Source organism: Neodiprion virginianus, chromosome 7 (assembly GCF_021901495.1).
Source record: "Neodiprion virginianus isolate iyNeoVirg1 chromosome 7, iyNeoVirg1.1, whole genome shotgun sequence".
NCBI lineage: Eukaryota > Metazoa > Arthropoda > Insecta > Hymenoptera > Diprionidae > Neodiprion > Neodiprion virginianus.
In genome coordinates, this window is record NC_060883.1 from 1373400 (window position 1) to 1398498 (window position 25099).

The following is a 25099-nucleotide window of genomic DNA, read 5'->3' on the forward strand; positions in this document are numbered from 1 at the left end:
CAGCACTGTGAGCTAATATCGGAACCATCTGCGTCAAACTATTAAACAGCCTAAAGTCCATGAAACTAGCAGTCTTCAATCGTCAATGGCACTTGCATGTATGCATTAATTACCAATTGATTATCGACGACGTCAGTGTTTATGTTTTGTACGAGTTTATGGCTATTCTATTTGGATGATAATTTTAAGACTAGCACATTCCTGCGTGGAAGAAGAATACTTTAAATATAATAATAATTATAACAAAACACTGCACATTACTTGACATGAGCATAATGAGTAACGCTGCGCTACTTAACCTGCAAAAAGAAGTCGATGTCATCCAAAACGGTGACAATTTACCCGAGGTAAGATTATTATATATAATAAAAATATTATTATATCGTTCAACTTTTATACTTTACTTATGGATACTTTTTTCTACTGCCACAATCCCATTGCAGAGCAGTCATGTTGTGACAGCAGAGTTCACGGGCGAGTATGAGCCAAATGATGTCAGTTACTGCGAAGAAATTATCATCTGCGACACATCGGCAGATAATATGGACAATGAGAATGATCAAGTGTCGAATGAAATCGAATGCCTCGATCCTTTGCACATTCCAACCGAGCTTGAAGTTCCGGTACAAAATTGATGACCAATTCAGTAATTTATTCGTTGATAGAAAGAAATTTCTTTACTAACTTTTTAACCTTACGACAAATCAATGGCAAATTATGACTCATCTATCCTAATTCTTTTTTCCTAAAGCCGATGGTGACTATAGAAGGAAACGACCCCAAAACGACAAGGTACGTTTGGGGTGGTCACATATACACAAGGGAAGGAGATTCAACATCGTTCATTTGCTGTAATCGACAAGTCAATCAATGTAAAGGTAGAGTTCTAGTGAGAAATGGCACGGCTGACGAAGTTGAGCCACACAAGCATTCGAGAATCATGAGCAAGATCTTTGCAGCCGAAATAGCAAAGAAGTCAATGCTCATGAGGGCAAAATCTCAACTTTCGGTCAGTCTTCGCACCATTTATGACGATGCTTACAAGAGGTGGGTGTTATTCTCAATTAAATATATCAAAAAGTATGAACGAATAGCATGCAAAAAAAAGACGGATTTTTCCTGTATTAAGAATATTTTGTTTTGTTTACAGAACACCTGCGCTGACCTCGTTTTACAGTTATGAGGCCATGATGAAATTAATGATGAAAGCCAGGTATGGGACGTATGCATGCCACGAGCCGATACACAGGGTGAATTTTGATATTGACTGGGCAAAAGGTGCGAGTATTTCAAACGATTTAATAACATGTCTAGAAAATTGCGATGTTGTTCCAAGCGCACAACCATTCCAATGCTCTGTGATAATATTCTGCATTTTGTTGGCGCAGACTGGGCGGAAGAGGTCCCGGGACGAAAGCCAAAAATATTATGCAAGATGTGCCAAGAGTACATCTTTTCTCCATCGTCATCTAAGTTGATTCGTCATCTTCATTCCAAGTTACACACCACTAATGCAGCAAAGCTTACGGATGTTTCAAAAAAACAAAAGGTTTACAAACAAAGCCACAAACTACAAGCGAAAATCGATTGAGGATATTTGACAATATTTTTTGGAAACCTGTATTTATATTTTTACAGAGAAGGCGCCTAGATAACTCGGATTCCACAGATAACGACGAAATACTGAAAAGACCGAAGATGGCCGACAGTCCGGTGTTTGAAAAAGACCTCAAAGTCGTCGTAGAGCCACCGCAACAGAAACGCAAAGAAGATCTCAAAAACGCAGATCAGAAAAATTTACATAATATAGCCGTAAGAAGACAAGAGTTCATCGATCATCTGCTATTTGTAAAAGATCCTGTAGAGCCACTGCACCAGAAACGAAAAGAAGATTCCAAAAGCACGGACCGGCAAATTTCACAAAATAAGCGCCGGGATGATGCTGACGGCCCGTCTCGTTATCCGATAATGAAGCAACAGGAGTTCGCCGATCATCTGGCATTTGCAAAAGATCTCGTCGAGCTACCGCAACAGAAACGCAAAGAAGATCCCAAAAACGCGGATCAGAAAATTTTACTGAAAAAGCACCAAGACGATGCTGACCACCTGAATAATAATGAGAAATTAAGGAAACAAGAGATTGTAACTCATCTGATGCTTCCAAAAGAATTCGTAGAGTTGCCGCAACAGAAACGCGAGAATAGTCCCAAAATTCCGGAGCAGAAAATAGTAGAGAAAAAGCGGCAGAACGATGCTTACAATTCGATTAATTATAAGAAATTGAGGAGACAGGACACCGTCAATCATATGGCATTTGCAAAAGATGTTTTAGAGCGACCGCAAGAAAAACGTGAGGAAAATTTCAAAAACGTGGACCAGAAAATTATAGAGAAAAAGCGGCAGAACGGTGCCTACCCCCCGATTAATTATGATAATTTAAGGAGATACGACATCGTCAATCATATGGCGTTTGCGGAAAAACTCGTAGATCCACTGCAACAGAAACGCGTGGAAAATCCCAAAAACGGGGATAAGAAAACTATAGAGAATATGCACGAGGACGATGCTGACCGCCGGATTAATTATGAGAAATTTAGGACACAGGAGATCGTCGATCGTATGAAGTTTGCAAAAGACTTTGTGGAGCAAACACAACAGAAACGCGAGCAAAATCCCAAAAGCAATGACCAGAAAATTTTAGAGAATAAGCACCGGAACGATGCTGATAACCCGATTAATTACGAGAAATCAGGGAGACAGGAGATCGTCGTTCATCCGACGTTTGCAAAAGAACTCGTAGATTTGCCGCAACAGAAACGCGAGGAAAATCCAAAAAACTTGAACGAGAAAATTTTAGAGAATAAGCACCGAAACGATGCCAATGACACGATTAATCATAAGAGATTAGGAAGACAGGAGATCGTCGATCATTCGACATTAGCAAAAGAACTGGTAGATCCACCGCAACAGAAACACGAGGAAAATATCAACAACGATAACCAGAAAATTTTACAAAAAAAATGCCTGGACGATGCTAACCGCCGGATTAATGATGAGAAATTGAAGAGACGGGAGATCGCCGATCATCCGACGTTCGGAAAAGAAGTCGTAGATCCACCGCAACAGAAACGCGAGGAAAATCGCAAAAACGAGGATCCGAAAATTTTACGAAAGAAGTGCCAGGAAGACGCGAAATGCCCGAATATTTATGTGAAATTGAGAAGACAGGACATCGCCGACTATCTGGCGTATAAAAAAAAACTGACAGCGCAACCGCAACAAGAACGCAAAGGAGATCCCAAAAAAGCGAAACAGGAAATTTTAGAGAAAGAGCACCGTGACGAGGCTAGCGGCACGAAAAACGATGAGAAATCAAAAGGATCGAACATCACCGACTGTCCGACGTCTGAAAAACATCTCGTAGAGCCACCGCAACAGAAAAACCAAGAAGCTCCCAAAACCACGGACAAGAAAATATCGGTACGGAAACAAGTATAATAGAAAATTGATGAAAGGCTTTTTTCTTTCAACATTTCAGACAGTACAATATTAGTTTTTGTTTCATTTCAGATCGAGAGCCGCATGCCACAATCGACATCGCAAATCAAAATTAAGACCGAAAATAGTTCGGAACCTACGATATCCGCACAAGTTGATCCGGACCAAAATATATCGGTATGGAAACAAGTCTAATCAAAAAACTTATGTCAGTCTCTTTTTTTTTTTAACGTTTCAGACAGTACAATATTATTTTTTGTTTCATTTCAGACGGAGAGCAGCACAGCGCAATCGATACCACAAATCAAAATCAAGACTGAAAATAGTTCGAAACCTACGTTGTCCGTACAAGTTTTTGAACCCAGTACAGGTCAACCGTCATCGGGGCTTGATGTAACGTTACACATGCTGGGAAATGGCATCTGGAATTTTATTGACAAAAAGTTCGTATAGCACCGACCACAAAAGTTGTTGACAATTTTTAAGCTTCGAGTTTTGGATTAAGCGATGATTATACCAGGGTATTCGATTACAGGAACACCGATCGGTTCGGTATATGCAGTGATTTCTCCTACGGTGAAAACGCAGATGTCGGTTTCTACAAATTGAACCTCGATATTTATTCCTACTACACCGAACGGGGGCAAAAGTGTCTTTATCCGTACATCGAGGTGAGTTTGGCAAATAGTTCCTCAAAAGCAGTGAGGCATTTTCTTATCGCTCGTTCCTCTTTTTCAGATACCTTTCGAAGTTGAAAACGCCAACGAGTCGTTCGATTTTCGTATCCAATTGAGTCCTTTCGCATACAACGTTTGTGGAAACTCGAAGAGTTGAACCGCTGCGCAAAGTCATAGAATTTTGAGATTTAGCGGTGAGCAAAGGATCGTCCATTCAAACAAGACATCTTTGAACGAGGTGACAATGCTAATAAATCGCGAAAAACGAGCTTCCAAGACGAGTTTCACTCTCATTTTGTGAACAATCTGCGACGATAGAGCTATATTATTGAGCAAGGTGGGGATACGGTCGAAGTACAGAGACTAGAGGCAACTAAAAATAAAAATTCTCTTGGCGTCGTGTATCTGGGATTGAATTTTTGGAAAAAACGACGAGCTGGACATTCTTAGAACAACGGTAACACGTCGCTGGCTGTGACTCATTACGTTTCAAATTTGCGCAATACTCAGATGACGTTTCTTTTATTTATTTTTGAATGCTAACTAAATTTTGAATTCATCCGAATTTATTGCCAAGTTCCTGGATTTCATTTCAATTTCATTAGCTTATCCAGTTGTCAGACCTTTAAGCACCAAATCATTCATTTTATGACGTATAAAAATTGCCAGAACAAAATAAGGTGAAATTTGTCAGTATTAGTAAATAATTTTTTCTCAACGTTGACGTCGCGTTGAAACGTACATTTTATTTTACTTTACGTAACATTACGGTTATCACGCATAGCCGACATTTGTTAGCATACTCACACAGAGGTCTATTTTAATCGATTAATACGACTCGTGCGTGAGCGGTGCTGACTGATACAAATATAAACTTTCGTCGTGTACGAAAAAAGTTGTCCAGTTGTGTACGTGCAAAGAAGCTCGTGCTCATTTTTCCGACAGATTTTACCCGACATTATACATATTGTGTTGGTTTTTTCGTAAGTTGAAAAAATATACTCTAATTGCAAGAGTTTCACAGTTTCCTTGTTCATTCATCTTCCAACGCGTGCATAACAATTTGTATACGCAAGATGATTACTCTATTATGATACATATACATCTATTTTGCAGAAAGGTTGGCAAATTTTATTGCGAAAATATCTAAAGTTAAACGTAGCAAAGTTATGATACCGAGTAACGGGCCAAGTAGAAGACAAGTAGAATAAACGTTCAGCCTATTAAGAGAAAAAAAAAAAAGAAAACAGAAAAATCTTTAACTCGGGCAAAAAGATTTCAATTATTGCTATTCTTTTTTCTTAACCGTATTACATTTTTTTTTACTCTCCAATCATGATAATGAAATTTTGTTTTGCACACAAAAAAAAAAAAAAAAAATCAAGAAAAATAAACTTCTTCGTAAATGAATTGTTTCTAATACATAATGTTATATTTCAAACGGATCAGAATTAATAACGTATCTATGTATTATCACTAATATATTAGTTCTTACTTTTTATTTATTTGATTAAATAATTACACTTTCGATTTGGCATTTATACAAGACGCTATATTAAGAGTCAATAAAAAAAAAAAAAAAAAAAAAAAACCCAAAAAAACGACAAAAAAAAAATTTCCGTCAGCGTTTGAACGCGTGCAGAAACATGCAGGTAATATCCATAACGTGTTGCATTGTATTACAATATACAATGTAATATACACCATCGTCTTTGCTGCAATAATTACATTTATAAAAAAAAATAAAAAATTACAGAATTTAAAAAAACCTAAAACATAAGAAAAAAATAAAAAATCAAATCATCTCTCTGAAAAAAAGACACGTTCGTCACGTAGGATAACAATTGGCAAAAAAATGACTACGTTTCGAGTTCCTCGGTTTGGAATTTTTTTTTGTTGTTTTTTTTTTCTTACTAAATCTCGTTCTGCTCTTTCTCAATTAAATTAAACACTGTGCAACACCGTAATATCCTGCGCGTATATTTCTATTGCTTCGCGTCAATGTGACGAAATGAAGTAATACCGACAATTATAAATATACGTAATGCGCATAGCAATATAGTACATCTGCATTATTTTTATATCGCTTAAATTATTATATTTTATACAACGATTGATTATTCTCATTAAAATAGATTCATAAAATTACAGTTATTATATATGTACGTTATTATATTTATGCTCTGTATGATTGCGTGTAGTTGCTAGTATTATGTGATATGAAAAAATATCAGGTATGATAAGGCCGATTTGATTTCATTAGTTATATATCTTTAAATTCTATTCAATTACTATTATTAATATCGTTATTGTTCTAGACTATTCAGGCGTTATGCAAATATCAATGTACACCGATACACTTGTATATTTAATACCAATATTGGGTAGGAAAGCTCGTTTCAATTCTATAATATTTCGCAAATATTGCAAGCCATTTTTAATTATTGCAATACAATATTAGTGATGTAATATATTGTTGTATCGTGTCTCGATATTTCTTTATACGTATACTACATACATAGGTATATAATATTATTTGCCCGACGAAATGTTAATGATTCCGTAAAATTTTCATCTTTATCATGTGTTTGTATACATGAAAAATATTATCCATAAATAAAAATACATCATGCTTTTTTAAAATTTCATTTCATTCTCGTACCCTGCTGCATTTTTGTAGATCCACGCGTGCGCGTTCAAAAAAAAAAAAAAAAAAATCAGTAAGAACAGTAACGGCATATCAGACCTACCGGTACCGGGTAGATATACAATAAATTATAAATTATAAATAGTCGTACATATACTTCCGTTTTTCTCTGGTTTCTTTCTTTCGTAAAATATAATATCTGTATTTATAAATTAATACTCATAAGATACGACCCTTTGCGTAACCGTATTGTATCCTATTATCATGCTACTGAGACGGTTGTCGGTTGGTTTTTGTCACATACATAAGTTGCACGCATATGTATATTATTACCAGTATTGGCCCGTAATAACGTTAATCATCGTAATTATCGTCGTCACTCGTAAAATACGCGCTGAACCGTGAAATAAAATCTATATGCATATTTATACATACATACATGCATTTATTTATTTATACAAAAAAAAAGAAGACACAACAAAAACAGAAATTTTTTTTTCTTCTAAATAAATAAGATTAAGGAACAAACTCGCCTTACAGTTATGTATGTATAGTGTATTACACCTAATAGTGAATGCATCCATTTGTGTATGCATAAGTTTACCACGTCAACGATAATAGTATTACCAATATTCATAGAAATTTGGGAAAAAGTTTCAGTACATCCATTTCAAAAAATTGCACTAGACCGGGGGAAAAAAAAAACACAGAACAAGAGATTTAAAAAAATCGCAGCAGTTGTTATTTCACTGTAAAGCGTTTGCGTGAATTTCAATCTCCCGTTCGGATGTAACGTTCGAAATTCAAACTAGAATCAGCACCCAATAACGCGCCCTTACACATACACAAATTCATACAAATACTTGTGCACAAATTTCCAATATATCCACATTACAGTGGATCATCAATCAATCAATCAATCAATCAACAATATAAATTTAACTCTCATTTCATCGTACATCAGTTCCACGTCCTCATCCCGTTGTCACGTCTTTCCAACATCGCTCAGCACCCTTCTAAGTATGACTGACTTCAGGTGGGGGTAGAGGAATCGGTACATCGGAAACGGGTTTCGGCTGTTTCGCTTTTCTCGTCTTCCTGGGTGACTTGGATGTAGTTTTGGTAGCAGCAGCAGCAGCGGCGTCGACGTCCATCTGTTGCTGCTGGTGTCGATGTTGCCCCGGATCACCGCCAGCAGCTTGATTCGACTCCATCGCTTCGTCAGCAGTTTTCTTTGCACTATCCGCACCACCATCCTGTTGAGTTTCCATCGCCGTAACGGATCCGGATTTTTCAGTCTGTATCAACGCCTCCGTGGCAGCAGCGGGATCATCATTGGCCGCATCCTCGTTCATCGCTTCGTCAACGTTCCGACGTTCCTCCGGCCGATCCTGATCCTTAACCGCGGTACCCGCGTCGACGCCCTGAGAGTGAGTAACTTGATCCTTCGGCTGTTGCGAGAGAACGGAATTTTCTGGTGGCGGTAAAGGTATCGCGGCGTTTTCGTCCCCGGCACCGTTAGGATTGTTGCTAAGATCGCTCTTAACAGTCTCAGCGTCAGTCTCCATCGGTAATGCAGACTTACCCTGATCGGTGATTGCGGTGGTCGAATCGGCATTCTTGATAACTTCCTGGCCAGGAAGCGGTACCTTCGATTCGAGCATCGCGATACAATCCTGTATACTCTTTATGGCGTTTTTCCTTGCCTGCCTGACCTCGGGTTTACCCTCGGTCTCGATGTCGTCGAGCTTGATAAGCTCCCTGGTCAACATTTCGTCGAGGTACATGTACTCCTTGCTCTGCCTCGAGTCACCCTGAAACTGCTTAACCTCCTCCATGAGCGAGTCGACGTCATTCTGTACAATGGCGACCCTCTCCAACGGCTCCTTGGGTTGAATCTGTTTCAGCTTCGGCGGTTCAGCCGCTGGTTCATCTTCCCGCTGTTGCTGTTGCTGTTGCTGTTGAGCAGCCCGTTGCTTTTCGGCCTGCTGTTGACGATACTGTTGCTGTTGTTGCTGGTAGTGATTAGCCTTAGGTATCTGCTGCTCGTGCTGACTCGCCGCAGTCGCGGCCGGTTGTTGATGATAAAACTGTTGCTGCTGCGGTTGCTGCCATTGCTGATGATGCCTGTTGCCACCGCCTGTAAAGTGTTGATTGAAGTGCGACGGTCTCTGAAACTGCGGCGGTGATTGCGGCCGTTTCTGTTGCTGATGACCGGCGAACTGACCGGACGACGTCTCGTCGACGACGTTCTTTGGAATCACCGGCTCGTCCCTACCCTCAACGAATATCGGAATATGCCTGACGTTGCTCTTCTGTTGATGGGTTTGCTGCTGCTGTCCCGACGATGTCTGATGACTGGACTGACTATGAGGTTGGTGTTGCTGCTGCTGTTGAAGCTTAGGCGACATCGGCGGCTTAGCGACGTCGGATTGCTGTTGCTGAGGAGTAATATCGACCCTGGAAACGAACCGTTGATTAGGATTCGATCCCTGATTCTGTCCGCTCTGTTGTTGCGAAGCTTGCTGCTGATGATTCTGCTCATTGAAATTCTGTGCAGTCTGTCGATTCTCCGGCGGTGCCGAAGCGGATCGTTGACCTCGGTTAGTCTTCTCGTTCTCGCTGTTCTCCATGTCGTGACGATGCTGTCCAATGTCGACGGTGTTTCTCAGTCCGTACTGAGGAATGGGTTGATAGTGTTGATTGTTGCCCTTATTACTACGCTTGTCGTTCCTCTCACGTTCCTCCTGCTGTTGCTGTTCCTGGTAAATTCCGGTATCCGCCTCGCCGTGAGAACTGACGCCGCTTGCTCCGCTCGCCGCGCTTGCGGCGCTGCTTCCGCTCGCCTGACTCCTCGCGTCTTCGTCCGGATGACTCTGGTACGAGGACGAAGAGCCCAATCCCGAACCCCGCCTTCTGTTCCTCGGAGTGCCAAGGGGGAACGGAACGTCTGCCCAAGGCGGGCCCAGAAGGTGATCGGCAAACTCTGGATGGCGAGCAGCTAGGTCGTCCAAATGGGATCTGATGTTGCCGCCGGCACGTCTGCTGCCACCGTCGAATCCGTCGTCGTCGAACGGGAAACCCTGAAACGATATAATCCAAGGTTTTACGTTAGATACAAGGTATTTCGTTTTCTTTTTTTTTTTTTTTTAATTTCATTCTTCTATCATTCAAGAATCAGTGTTAGATTTTAGGTTGATTCTCATAACTATCGCAGCCGAATGGCCATTTTGGCACTGCCTATACAACAGCATGCAGTGGTTAGCGGCAAGAAAAACCGATAATCTTTATCATCATCATCATGATCATTACCTCGATCATATTTCGACGGTATCGATTAATCGTTTTTGAAAATTATGAAATGGTAAATTAGTTGCGATCAGTCATATAACGACTGGGCTGCAGAATTATTATAAGGCAACTTTGATTAATCGATTAGTCGGATAAACGATTAAACGAAAAAACAATTGATCGAAATCGTCGATTAACCGAGTCGTCGAAACTTCCAATTAATCAATTAATCGCACTGCATTAATACGTATACCTATAATTTATACACTTTATATTGGACTCTTTAACGAATGAAATAACAGACACGACAAGACCTCTAATACCGCACGTACGGTTATACCAGGTATACATTATCATACTCTATGAGACGTGAGGAAAACACGGAGACGTGAAAAAAGACACTCGTTCACATTGAAGAAAAACAATACGAGTGTAATTATATCGGTTTCTTTTTCTTATTCTCATTCTGGTTCGTTTGTTGTTTTTCTTTCGTTTTTCGTTTTTTTCTTGTCTTCTTTTTTTCATTATCTTTTCTTTTCTTTTTTCCATTTTACATTTTCACAGACCGCGGCGCGCGCGTTTATCGTTTGTTCCACATCTGTCGCTACGAACAGACATTCTCCAACTACCAACCACGACGATACCCGAATGCCTGCACGTTACGGAATCTACATAATATGGTGAAACAAAGGTGTAAACGATTTTTTCGAACAATGAAATAAAAACGGTAATATTTAGGCGTTCGCTAACTTGATACTAACTCGACATATTTTCACTGTACGGAAAATTTCCGCCCGCAAGCTGATCGTAACAATATTACGTACTTGTGCCAGTCGAACTCTTGACGTCAAGCTATAAAGCGAAAGATATTCGACCTCGAATCGAACTCAATATGGTTAATGAATTCGGGCCTCTATCAACATCCCTGCAGCACATATCCTTATCCTATGCTATCGCATCGTAATCACTGTATACGTATATGTCTTATTGCGGTTGACGTTGACAATCTTAAAAGAAGCTTTTACACACACCTGTACAAACGTAGAATAATACGTATACAGCTCCACGTGAATATATGTATACACTTCCTGGTTTTATCGAACGAGTTATACTCAAGTTCGTTGCACGAAGGAGGAAGAAGTAAAGAAGATGATAATTGAATCGAGTGACGTTCGTTCGTTCGTTCGCGTTATATAGTGGAGGAAAATGTATGTATAATATATTAAAAGTTGAAACACGATTCCATCGATCCATTGATTGATTGATTCGTTCATTCGTTCATTGATAAAACGCTGTACGTGCATACATGGATATAGGAAGGTGGTATACACCGTGAGTTGTACATTATTAAAGACATACGCGAATGGAATATATAATTACACGTCCATCTTTCAATTCAAATATTACTATTCAATATGTATTTACGTACACGCTGGCTTTCGATGTTTCAAACTGATTCACGTGTCCTTAAAATAGGCGTATAACAATAAATCGGTTTTAACAAAAATGACGATTAAGCGAGTAAAATTATCGACTCGGGACTTGTGTCATAATATTCAGTTCAACGTTCTAACTGAATGACTAGGATACGGTCGATAGGATTGTATGTTTTTCAACTATGGTGAGAAGATTGATATCCACTTCGGTCTGTATATCGATAAGTTGATTTTATTTACTCTTTCTTGCTAAAATTAATATATTATGCCAGGTATTACGGATCATTTACAGCCATGATTTCTCCACGGTTTGCAAAAATTATCATAAAATTCAGTGTACCAAGTCGAAAGATTGAGGTAATTAACCACAGAATCTTTATTAATTAAGATAGATTTGAATAATCACGAACGGATTGACAGGTTGTGGGGAAAAAACAAGTTTGAAATAATTCAGAAACAGCTACTTTTTGCGAGATCGAAAAAATCGTATAAAAAATATTCCGAAGCAAATCAAAAATGGTGAAGGGAAAAATCGTTTCTCGCGTCATATGTGGAGTTGATCTTTCCTTCTCCTCCTAATTTTTTTCTCGTATATGCCGATAATCGTAGGCGGCGCGTGTCTCATTCTCTCTCCACAACTTATTATAGAGGCGTTGATACTACTGACGTCACGGACTGACGTCGTCGTCGTCTTAGTTTACCATCCCCCGCAAATATGATAATCATAATAACGAAAATACATCAATCTTTAAAAAAAAAAAAAATATATATATATATATATATATATATATTTTATGAACTAGTTTTTTGTGTTTCGTTTTTTTTTGTTTGTTCTCGTTTCCTTCAACCCTGATACTACTTCGGATACTTACACGTGAAATTGGCAACCTTGCTGAATTTAATACAGGTACATATAGATGCAGATGGTATAGGTATAACCTGTACATGATATAAAAAAAAAAAATTTGTCACGCGCATGCAGTAATATTATAGCAGCTGAACAGAGAACTGCATTAGCGGTGACGTGCAACTATATTTGGCACCTACTCGCTTGCTTATACAGAGAATATTTCTTTGTCAAGCATTCATTCGGGTTGAAACGGAATGGAAATGAAATGTGCATAGATAGGGAGAACGTAAACTGACAGTCGGTATGTTTATACTGTAAAACAACCGTTTGTTTTTTTTTTTTTTTTTTTGTTACGTCGAGAGATTCAAAATTTGATATCAGATTCGTAATAAGCGACCCTAAAAACCACGATATGCTATCTTGTTATAAAAATTTACTCGGAAGAATAAAGTGTGACTCAAAGGGTTAAAGGGAAATGAATTTATACATTTACACGTACATATGTATATATATATACACACACGCGCGCACGTATGGAACATTCGCGAGTGTCCTCCCATCCTTTTTCGGAAAAATTAGGTCACGGTGGCGTTTCGACACAAGTTTTTTTTCCTCCCCACCCTCTCTCTCTCTTTTTTCCCTCGCTGCTCGCTGCGCACAGATCGATTATACATACACAAGGATATTATCCGAAAAGGCAATCGTGCGTATATACAATATATATCAAGATTAAAAACAATTAAAAACTGGTTTTTTCTAATTCTAATGTACACGGATTGATTTATACAGGTATATTTATCTATATAAAAGAAGAAAAACAACGACTTGAATGGAGAAAGAAAAGAGAAAATAAGGAAAAAAAAATATTAAATCGATTCGAAGCGGGGTGAAAATTACTTTTGTCAATTTGTACGTCTCGCTTATATCCTGTTCAATATTACACATGAATACATATAAGGTGTATACGATATGCTTTCGTAAACGAATGACGCACCGTCCGTGGCTATATAATTTATACGGTTTTTTTTTTTTTTTTTTTCTTCTTTCGTTTTCCGTTTTAGTTTTCATTTTCCGTCCATTTTTCACCCTCTTTACCCAAACATACGTTTCTTGATGCATTTAAAATTTCCCCCCTCCGCCACTCTTTCCCTTTATATCGTCGTAAGTGGATAAAAAGTGTGCGGATTGCTTTAATTTTTATTCGTTGTCGTTTTTGTATCGAAATTCTCCGACCGCAGAAGCAGAGATCAGCATCAGCAGAGATTTCAAGCGCAATACTTAAACTTCTCGCCCACGCCGCTGAATTCAGTAACCCTATTTTTGTGCACAACGTTGCCAAACCTTTCCGTTCGCCAATATACCGCACACTATATATATATATACACATCAAGTTTTACAGGTAAATACGCATGCGTTCGAGTACGCGTGTTACAAATCTTTTTTTCTTTTTTTTTTTCAAAATTCAAGTCTAAAACATTGTTCGAAACGACGAATAGAAAAAGATACCGTCCGAGTTTCACATTTTGATATTGAAGAAATAGAAGCAAAAGAGATGAGAATGGAAGAAAAAAAGAAAAAGAAGAAAAAGAAAAAAAAAACACGGCAAATACACCGCATCGTGTGTATATTTGTTATTAAAAAACCGGTTTTCTCTCTTGTCCGTGTTTAGTGAATAATTATACTTATTCCGCACGTTCGTACGTTCGTATGTATTATACGTACACACATGATCTTGACGTGCAGTTCGATTTCTCGCCTCACCGCAGGAAGAAGAACGGAAAACAAGGTGGGGAGGCGAGGAGATCGGTTAGATCACGAGTAAAAATATGTAAGAGACAGGCGCAAGTGTGCGTACGTGTTAAAAATGTTATGTGCAAAAATTTCGTACAATTTCAAACCAATAACACACCGTTTAACTCTCGATGGATGGGGATTGTGCCTGAATTGCGTAGAGCCGCGTGAGAAAACAGCGGCGTTATAACGATCGGAAAAATAAATTTCATTTTCACATTTCACACACACACACACACATACATTGTGTGCCTTGTAATTGAAATACGTACACGTACATCGTACGCGTAAGAAAGTAGAAGAATAAGAAGCGGGGTAAAAGCAAACTATAATTTTGAGAAAAAAATATACCGACAAACATACGTCGGATGAAACGAGATAAAAATTTAAATATGCAACGTAACTATCTCATGCAAGTTTATAACACAATGCGCAAAAACGCAAACGTTCAAGTAAAAGTTAAAATACAAACGCTTGTTAACTTGGATCACGTGTTACGTGTGTTAATTTTGAATCTGACAAATTTTCGCTGTCCTATTTTTTTACTCGTCGCGATGAAAAGTAAATAAGTAAATGATAAATAACTGAAAAAAAAACCCACGACAAAGATGGATAATAATAACAACGACGATGATGTCAACGATCAATTGGTCGTCTTCGATTCGTTTTGTTTTTTTTTTTTTTGCACAACTTTACCCTTTCAACTTTTATTTTTTTCTCTATTCAATTGAAAGATACAATTAATGATAATTCATCAGAGGCGAGGTGATGATGACGACGATGACGACGAAGATGAAAACAACGACAATAATAATAATAACAATAAAAAATGAATAGGTATGAAAGGGTATTGAAAAATATAAAAAAAAAAAATTAAAAACTAATGTAGACATGATGGAAAATAATTATTTCGTTCACCTTTTTTTTCTTTCTTTTTTTGGGGTTCAGTTTGTATAATATTTATCATCTTATTATGCAATTCGAGAAAACTTACAGGAAATGCACGATCCTGCACGTACTGTCCAAATTCCGGTGTAGTGTCCAAGATGATAGGAGAGTCCATGATTCGCTTTTTTCTTTTCTTTTCTTTATTTCTTTCGTTTTTCTTGACGGTTTTTTTTTGTATACGTTTTGTTCTTATTCTTTCCGATCTTTGTTATATAGAAATAAACAACGATGCTGGTATTATTTACTTGTGAAATATAGTAAAAATAAGTAGCAGTGGTAATAATAATAATAATAATAATGATAATAATAATAACAGTAGTAGTAGTAACAGTAAGAATACGTCGATTGGCCGAGATTTTATACCGAAACTACCAAGTAAGAAATATGTCTTTCGTTTTTACGATCAAATTCAAGTTTTGAATCAAAGTAATTGTAATTGACGGTCTCAATTGATTGTTCTCTGAGGGTTCAACGGTTGAGTAGGTAGGGAAAAAAAAAAAAAAAAATAACGAAACAACAAAAATTGCACGTACAAAGCGTGGATTAGAAAAACAAAAGTGCGAGGAAAAAAAAAAGAAAAGAAAAACAACAATAAACGGTTTAGAGAGAGTAAAGAAAAACCACATATAATTATAAAAATCGAATATGTCACGACAAACGTTATTTATTACATTACGTATTATATAAAATTAAGAAGACGAAGGTGAAAAAAAAACCACACATTTAATACGTGTCAATCAATGTGTCGTGTAAAGTAAGTAAACTATCTATCAAATTATTATGTACCAAATTATATTTACCAAAATATTATCGGACTGGCGAATTTTTGTTTTATTTTAAAAATTTTTTTTTATTCCTTTCTTTTTTCCGAATTTTCTTTTGCTTCCGATTCTCGTTGGTCGTTTTTTCTTTTTCTTTTTTTTTTCAACAGCAACGCGATTCAATACGCGGTTTTTCACACAACTGCTTCAGCAGGACACACCACAAATCAATTGCAGGTTAATTACAATCACAAATTACACGTATTTGAAAACACAAACGGTTTAATTGAATTGTCTCGATTCGTTCCTTCTCTCTCTCTCTTTTTTTTTTTTTTTTTTTTTATATATATTACTGTTGTTATTGCTATTGTTATTATTATTATTATTATTATTATTATTATCGTATCTATTACCTTTAATTTTCCGCAAGTTCTTTTCTTCCGCGCACTCGTATCTAGAGTTTTGTACAGCCGATCCGCACTACATGTATGATTGCCGAGAGAGCAGGTACGGAGGTACGTATATATACAGAACGCACGTTATACGCATATAACCTAGGTGTATTTATTTTCCGTTCTGACTCACTTTCGTGGACCGAACGAACTGCCGAACTGCCGACCGCAAGTCGCCAGCATCAGCGACGATCACGTCGGCTATTATAATACGTATCTCTGGGTATCTTCCACCACCACCACCACCACCACCATCACAATCACAATATCACAATCGCAATCACCGGCACTCGACTATATTATTACCTATATCTCGTAATGGTGTACTCACGATGCCAAAAATAAACGACAATAAACAACAATTAACATCACCTCGTTTGCTCTCGTCAAAAACTTCTTACGTCATTCGTTCATTTATTTATTTATTTGTTCGTTCGTTGAAATAATTTTATTTTATTTATTTGTTTGTTTGTTTTTTTTTGTTTTAGAGAAATGTAGAAAAGAGGACGAGAATCTTCTACGATGTTTTGATTTTATATTTAAAATATTTTTTACAACAATATATTATTATCACTTTGCGCCGCGTTTTTAGTTGCAACGTTCTTTACAACAATATCCGATCACAGCGTTCATCTTTTGGAGAAGGAGGATGAAGATTATTTTCTTTTTTTTTCTCTCTCCTCGAAACCCCTTTTTTTTTTATTTTGCTTTCAAATTTTATCGTTAAACTATTATTATTATTACCTCGCTATTATATATTCGCGCGTTGCGTGTATGATGCATATAATTCATTGAGAGACGATGTACACATGATATATTTGATAAATATAATATACGTACGTATATGTATTTATTCTGCAAGAAAATGAAGTAACAAAACAAGTGAAAGAAAAGAAAAGAGTAAGAAGAATTATTACAACGAAGGAAACTGTACGAGAAAACGGGGAAAATTACGCGTTAGTCCGCTTCTCTCGGCGTTAAAACCTTTACTGAAGACTAGAGGGTCGGGCATATACGCGTTATATCTCGCTGAAACGAACGGGTGAGAGAGGAGAGAGAAAAAGACGAAGGAGAGAGAGAGGGAATCTATACTCTGACTATGAACAAGAACATATGTACACGTGTATATATATACACACACACATACATTGCAGGTGCGCCCCGACAAGTTAAACCTTACACACTTGTAAATTCCTAGGCATAATACGTACACGGATTACATCGTTAATACATCAAAAATAAAAAAAAAAAAAAAAAACACGCGCGCGTGTATTCACGCATATTGTTGCACTCTTCGAGATCTCTGCGAAAAGAGCGACCGAGTGAGCGAGTGACAGAGAGAGAGAGACAGAGAGAGAAGGAGAGGAGAGAATTTCGATGCGAGGCCGTAAGGAACATTTACACGTCATGTGTTTGCGTGTGTCGTATCGTTGTATTATTCGCGGCTGTTCCATGGAACGTGCCAAGTCATTCCACCGCCTTCGAGAAACGCACCTCGCGCGATCTTTCTCAACTTTTATTCATCTATACGCAACATCACATGCGTGTGTGTGTGTGTGTGCGTGTATAATATATAAAATATAAGTAAGAAACGAACGAATATCACGTTTAACACAAGGAATGATTTCTGGAATGAATCGATCGATCCAGAATAATGTTACCGGCACGGAAAGACGAGTCGTTGTGTTATTTTTGTACGCGCGTGTTACATTTAGTTATGTTTATAATGAGAATTAAATTTTATTTCACACGTTGTACGCAGGTAACGAGTTCTCAATTACGGTTGTACGCATTTATTTTACCGTATCGTACACGCTGCATAATGTTATTCGAAGGTGTCGGTGTTCGTTCGATTGTCGATTTTTTCGAATTTTTTTTCTACCATTCTTCCGTCGATTCAATTCGATGCAATTTTAATTGCATATGTACATGGTAGATAAGTACTGCGAATAAATTTAGAGGCAAGAATGTTTAAAAAAAAAAAAAAAAAAAAAAAAAATTACAAACGATAAAATATAGCAATACGAATTACATTGACGAAGAAGAAAGAAAAATAAAATGGAAAAATGGGTATTTACGAGCATACGTATGTACACCTAATGTACGTATACATATATGTATATTATATGTATATCGGTATGTGTTTAACGCCCCTCTCGCCGCGACGACGCGAGGAGAGAAAAAACGACTCTCCCTGACTCAACCTCGGAATCGACCGACTTTGTTACGTGCGCGTATGAGAAACGTGTTCGTTCCGTAAGTATGGGCGTGTGCATACGTATACATACGTACGTACCTGCGAACCGATGCGGCGCTCACCTTTTATAGTCTTTTCGAAGCGCTGCTAGTTAGTCAGTCAGTCAGTCAGCTTAATGCACAGGCTCACATGTATGTAGATATAGGTATACATACATACATACATACATACACCGTGCGTAAAGATTTTTATACAAGTTTTGAATCGGTGCAAATCGTCGCGCGATATTATGACGTACGATAACTTGTTCGGGGGTTGGGAAAAATTTTCTATCGAGACGCGCCCGGGATGTTCCGGATCGTTGTTTAAAAAAAGAAAAAAAAAGAAAATAAAATAAAATAAGAAAGGAAAGCCTGAAGATATCAAAGTGTCCTGTATAATAGACTAGAAAACCTGTCTCTCCGAACCATTTCCGCTGTAGACCCAAATCGGGGTCCGAGATATGGAGGTACGTGCATATACGCATAGGTATACATAAACAACCTGCGTTGGATAGATTCCATGGGTGCGTGTAAACGCCCGTATACCTCTCCGAGTGCACACCTAAACTATGTATTGATTAAGTAGGTGATATAAATTAGTACATAAGGAGAGTGTATACAAGTTGGGATCGATTTTGTGGGATCTTTGCTCGTAAAGTATGACGACAAAGGAACCAATTACCTCTCTTTGCAGACAACGAGTGTACGTACAACGTGTATGTATATGCATATATATATATGTGTATATATGGGGCATTCCACGTCAAAGTAACGGATCATCGGCTTTCGCTCCCCGAGACCCTGATGCCCGATGAATATTGTTGATATATTTCGATGAAAAATTATACCTACAATTATTTCGAAATATTTCCACAATTTTGTAAAATTGAGGAATCGAAAATGCATCTTTTCGTCACGACTTGAAAACGGGATGAAAAAGTCGAATCTCTTTTTCAATTATTCCGATCAGCAGTGAGAAGAGTTATTGTTAGTACATGTTATCATGTGGCAGTAAATAATAACAGAGACACAAGAATTGACGTGTAAGGTTGTCTGCACTGCAAGTAGTGCACAATCATCGTCGTCACAGTCGTCGAATTCGTCGTGGTTAATTCTGGCTACTGATTAATCCAATTCAAATCTCATGCGTGATACGAAATCATGCACGCCCACGCAAATTTTCGCGCCAATTAAACAAATATAAACGGATATAACGTGCATCGTACGGTTCGTATTTATTACAGCTAAATTTATTAGAAAGTAGAATACGGAAGATATTTATTAACACGGATGCGAAAGAAATAATTTCACGCGAAATGCGAAGATAAAAGAAAATAATGCTGGAAAAGAAATAAAATCTTCTGTTACATGTATACGCGATAATGATGCTCAGAAAAGTGAAAGAATGTAGAAAATTGAACGAAAACAAAAAATAACGTATTGTTATGTTATTTTATAAAAGAGAATATAACAGTCGAAGAGCAATTGGGAGAAAAAAGAATAATACAAGTCTCTTTGATTTTTTTTTTTTACTTCTTGTAGAATATTATTTTAATTCTTTGTATTACAAAAAAAGAAAACAAAAAAATTATACAGAGGTGTAAAGAAACCGCGTTTTCTGGTTTTAATATCGCGAGAGAAATGCGATGGAATTATTGCGTTGCCCGCGGGTGACGACGACGATGATTTGACAGAGGAATCGTAAAACAAGACTAGAGGAGAGGAGGATCGGCTAAAGGAAGTACGAGACTCTAGTCGAAGTGGTGAAGGAATTTCGTCTGTAGAAATGCCAGACGAATCAATGGCAGCTATTTCTAGACGAGCAGCAGCAGCAGCAGCAGCAGCAGCAACGGCAGCGAGATATGCCGAAGACCGACCGCTGACAACGAACTAAAACTCTCTCTCTCTCTCTCTCTCTCTCTCTTTCTTCACAATTATTTTTACACAATGTTTCAGGACTTTTGAACAAATTCCTACAATTTTCAACTAACTCCAGTCTGTTTTACGAATAATATACGACTCGATGCACGGATCCACATATTACTACGCAGCATCAGCGTCACCGGAATGCAAGAGGGGTGAAAATTAGATCAAAGATTTCATAGAGAGTCGTAACTTGTGTATTATATAGGTACTACTGAACTTTCTGCAGCTGTTACAACGTAACGACGAATAATAAAACTCGATGGATTTCCCCGACCCTCGCGTAATATACGTTTCGTACATCGATATTGCGTTATTTTTCCTCCCACTATTTTTTTGCTTCTTGTACATCTGCTGCGTGTGACGGAAGTAAAAGATTGAAACTCTTCTTTTAAGAAAATCTTACGAAACAAGAGGAAAAATAAAAAATAAGGAGGGAGAAGAGAGAAGGCACAATAAAAATAAGGTGCCAAAATTGTTGTGATATTATCGTATCGCAGATTATTTGAAATATATAATATATATAATAAATGTAATTGTTCTTTTTTTTATTTTTTACCTGCACAAATCATTTTTCCGTCATCACCATTGCTGCCTAATTAACGAATCAAAGTTTGGTGTCACACGTGTATTACGATGCATAGGTACCTTTAGTCAACGCGTCGTGTATACATATTAGAATGAACATTTTTTTTTTTTACTCAGGCGTACGCATTTAACATACGTTAGAATGTGTACGGATATGTACTGTATACATTTAGTTACACGTATAAGTGAAATATTTAGGTTAATTTCACCGTTCTCTTCTCACTGATATAAAATATAAAGGAGGAGAAAGAGAAGGAGAAGATGACGCACATGGAAAGCGCAGGATCATATAACGGTGAATTCGCAAAAACTATTAGAAGCAAATACACGTATACAATTTATACATTATTACATTATTTTGTATAAATTATCCATAATGTTAAATATTTTAATTCCGATCCCCTTTTTTTGTGCACGGGTTTTCGATTTTCTTTCATTATTATTATTATTATATTTTCCAATCGATCATTATTCCGCACAGAAACCGAAGAGCTAGGGAATAGGTGTAGTTAGTTAGATACATATCTACATAGATAGGTATACGTCTTGTAGGTTTATATACAGGCAATGATTGTTCGACGCGACCGGAATTCGTATAATAGCCCGTCTATTGTGTGAACCTATACCTATGTCGTACACCTATACAATATATTTACACGCATATACCAAGTTATGTATTTTATACCCGTGATCGTCACTATTGTCGTCATAGTCGCGTCGTCGTCTTCCTTCGATGTGCTAAAACACGTTTCCGTGTCAACAGAACAGACGCTCGACATTTATTCTCCAGTCGTCTTTTCGTTCTCTTCTTTTTTCCCGTATTTCATCGATGCGCGCGAAAAGAGTGCTGATATACCAACCTACCTACGTACATTTATACCTGTACATACCTATATGTGTGTATGAAAGACACATTCTACATGTTTGCGCATCATTCAGCGCACGCGACCTACTTAAACGCCCACCACCGCACCCCAATGTCGAGTTGTAAGTTTTGTGTACACTTGTATTTATAATACATAATACACCCACCACCCACATCGAAATCCGTCGCTGCAGCCTGTAAGGTGACGGTTAGTTTTCCCAATTTTTTCAACAAATATGGCGGCGGCTCCATATTTCACGTATTTTTCCAAAATATTTCGGAAACGACTCGACGTATCCGGATGAAATTTTTTCCTACGGATTACTTTCACCGGTTCAGGGTCAGCCAACATTTCGGAACTCTCCATTTTCGCTTGCATTCCTACGATTTGTTTACCTTTTTTTTTTTTTTTTTACCGCTTACGCCATCGTCTGAATGAAATCGAATGCATTGGGTATACGCATAGCATTTTCTTCGGTGAACAAGACGTACTGTGGGGTTTATCTGTGGTATGTTAGTAAAGATGATAACGTATAATAGCCCCTAGACATATATTTTTGTCGATTTGGCGTCTTTTTTTTTTTTTTTGCCTCTATTCAGTCACTATCTGTTAATTCTTTGAATCGAAAAGATTAAAGCTGACACCTTATCTTTTATCAGAGATATTTGAACGAATCATCCGTGATACTTGGATTATATGTATTCAATGAACAATATATCGATGTAATTTTTTTGCGGATATACATGATTTTAGGTATAACATCAATGATAATATACACAAACAACGGTATTTCGTAATGAGAACTGATGTATAAAAAGATTACAGGTATACAGCGGGAAATTTGTTTAAAAAGATCTAGCAAGTAGAATGTATTTGTAGAAGAAGTAAAAAAGAGAAAAGAATATATTTCTCGGTAAAGCGTCGTCAGAGAGTGTATATGAAGGAGATGAAGAAGATGAAGAAGAAGAAGAAGATGAAGAAGTGGAAAGCGAAAAAGAAAACCGACGTATATACACATCCAGCTTATAATTCAGTTTTAAAAATAGAGAGAGAATATTTGGGATGGGCTCGAGTTTCTTTTATATACTGTATATTATAATGCCAACAACCTAACACTGCGATTTTGTTCTTATCATTATTATCTTTGTTATTTCATTCCAACTTTTCTTTTACCCCGCAACATCAAAAGGATCTAATTCACCCTGAAATTCACGATACTGCGGATGAAAAAATAATTCTTCAAAGGAAAATATGTCTTGTTATTATAAAATAACAAGAGAACTCGTTAATTTTTTCAAGTTCCGACTTCATTACTCACATGACGTCATCGCTCGATACATGACGCAGATAATTAGCTACTGTACCTACTATACATGATTGCGCGTATGTAAACCTACCTAATCGAACATTGAAGGGTAACAAACTGGAGTGATCCTAAATCTCTGTTAAGACAAGAACAACTCGAACGTAACCTGGAACTTTTAATAGCTAATCGTTGTGATGATCAGAATCATCAGCATATTATACCGACAACGATCTAAAACGTATCTAGCTGGACCGTTTATTTATAGTTACAATCATCTTCGTCAAAAGAGAGTCGGAGCCGAGCGCAGCAGCTGCTGCTGCTGCTGCTGCTCTTGGCACAGAAGTCATGCATCATACAAACGACAAAAAGATTGAAATAAAAAGAGTATACGAAAATTAAAGAAAGAGGGCAAATTGCAATCTCCGCCAAGTGTTTATAACAAAGTGACAGTTTTCTTTATTCTCTACTGTTTCTTAAAATCTAAATAAAAAAAAATAAGAAAAACATCCTTTCCCCACCCTCGAAGCATGAACATGTTTTTCGAGAAAGATGTGCCTACATTCTTTTTTACGAAATCTTTTCATCGATTCCAACCAACACGAACGCATCGTCCGCCATCTGATTGATGATGCATGCATGCGATATATATATATATATATATATATATATATATATATATATATATATACATATAGGATCATAGTCGACGCGCGTGTCAGCGTAGAAAAACACAACAAATCGTTACGCAACGTGCGAACGAATACCTGCGCTACGCAAAACTTTAAAAAAGTTTTACGAATCTCTGAAATGCAGTAAATTATAACTAGGCAGAGCGGTAATTCATTTTTTCAAAACTTGGCCACCTTCAAAGTCACTAAAAAATTGCAAAATAGTGATTTTTTTTCGCCCAATGTTTCGTTTCTTACGCTAACGTTACTAATTTCAGGCCTAATGACAAAGTGTGCATCGTAAGTATGCAAAACAAACGAGCATCGATCGATGAAACCTGAAATATAAAAGCTTGACGCCAAGACCGTAACAGGAACAACATTGCGGACGTAAAAAACGACCGTAAACTGTGAAAATTTGCAGAATCTTCTGGCGAGTTCTTTCAAAAAAATACCATAAATTATGAAAATTTGTACTGACCCTTGGAAAGCCGGTGTGATGACGTTCAAAGGGGTGTTCGCGGTCCCTGGAGCCGCGTTGCTGACTGCTGCCGGTGCTGGCCGTGGTCGGTTCGAAGAAAGATTTACTGTCCTGTTCAAATTGTCGTTTTAGCGATTCCATCAGATCATCGCCGTTGTTAGCTGCAGCAGCAGCAGCGTTAATGTTATTGCTACCACCACTGCCTCTAAGTCTGTCACTGAACCTGATCGGTTTATCACGAAAATAATATGACATACTTGCCGATTTCCTGGTACGCTATTAATTCGCGTGTATATATATATATATTTTTTTTTATTTTAAATACCTTCCCACCTCTCTTATTTTGCTCCTCCGTAAAAATATAGAAGAGAGGCCGAAGAGTAAAAGAAGTTAGAACACAACACCGAGTACTTGCGAAAAAAACAACGATTATTATCGCTGATCGACAGTTGTAACGTTCACTAATTTTTTATTTATACCTACATTCACGTTGCTGATGTGACCGATATTTATCGTAGTAGGAAATCGCATAGAATTTCGTTCAGCATCGAATAATTAACACCACGCGTCGGGGAATAATTCGTGTGCGGAAAGTAGAAAAAAAAACAAATATATAGAAATAATGAAAACACACACGACGCGAAGAGAGTATACGGGGCACACAATGCTAAAACTCGG

General features: G+C 37.5%; 2 protein-coding genes across 3 annotated transcripts in view; one reads left to right on the forward strand and one right to left on the reverse strand.

Annotated features, from left to right (window-relative positions):
* On the forward strand, positions 1-5410 carry LOC124308842 (uncharacterized). 2 transcript variants are annotated; one of them, XM_046771985.1, is made up of 10 exons: positions 1-347; positions 444-646; positions 752-1047; positions 1151-1278; positions 1389-1549; positions 1639-3480; positions 3571-3675; positions 3769-3941; positions 4034-4169; positions 4237-5410. In XM_046771985.1, exons 2-10 carry the CDS (start codon positions 635-637, stop codon positions 4330-4332), a joined length of 2949 nt encoding a protein of 982 aa, XP_046627941.1. In that variant the 5' UTR covers positions 1-347; positions 444-634; the 3' UTR covers positions 4333-5410. The 2 variants fall into 2 exon arrangements, with proteins under 2 accessions (XP_046627941.1, XP_046627940.1); XM_046771984.1 differs by having other exon boundaries at positions 444-623.
* LOC124309010 (BAG domain-containing protein Samui-like) overlaps positions 4902-25099 on the reverse strand; it is a 22194-nt gene continuing 1996 nt past the window's right edge. The window contains exons 3-4 of the mRNA XM_046772227.1: positions 24422-24532; positions 4902-9905 (exon numbers count right to left, since the gene is read on the reverse strand). Of these exons, the coding sequence (XP_046628183.1) occupies positions 7839-9905; positions 24422-24532 (2178 nt within the window). The 3' untranslated portion in view covers positions 4902-7838. The remainder of the gene's footprint in view (positions 9906-24421; positions 24533-25099) is intronic.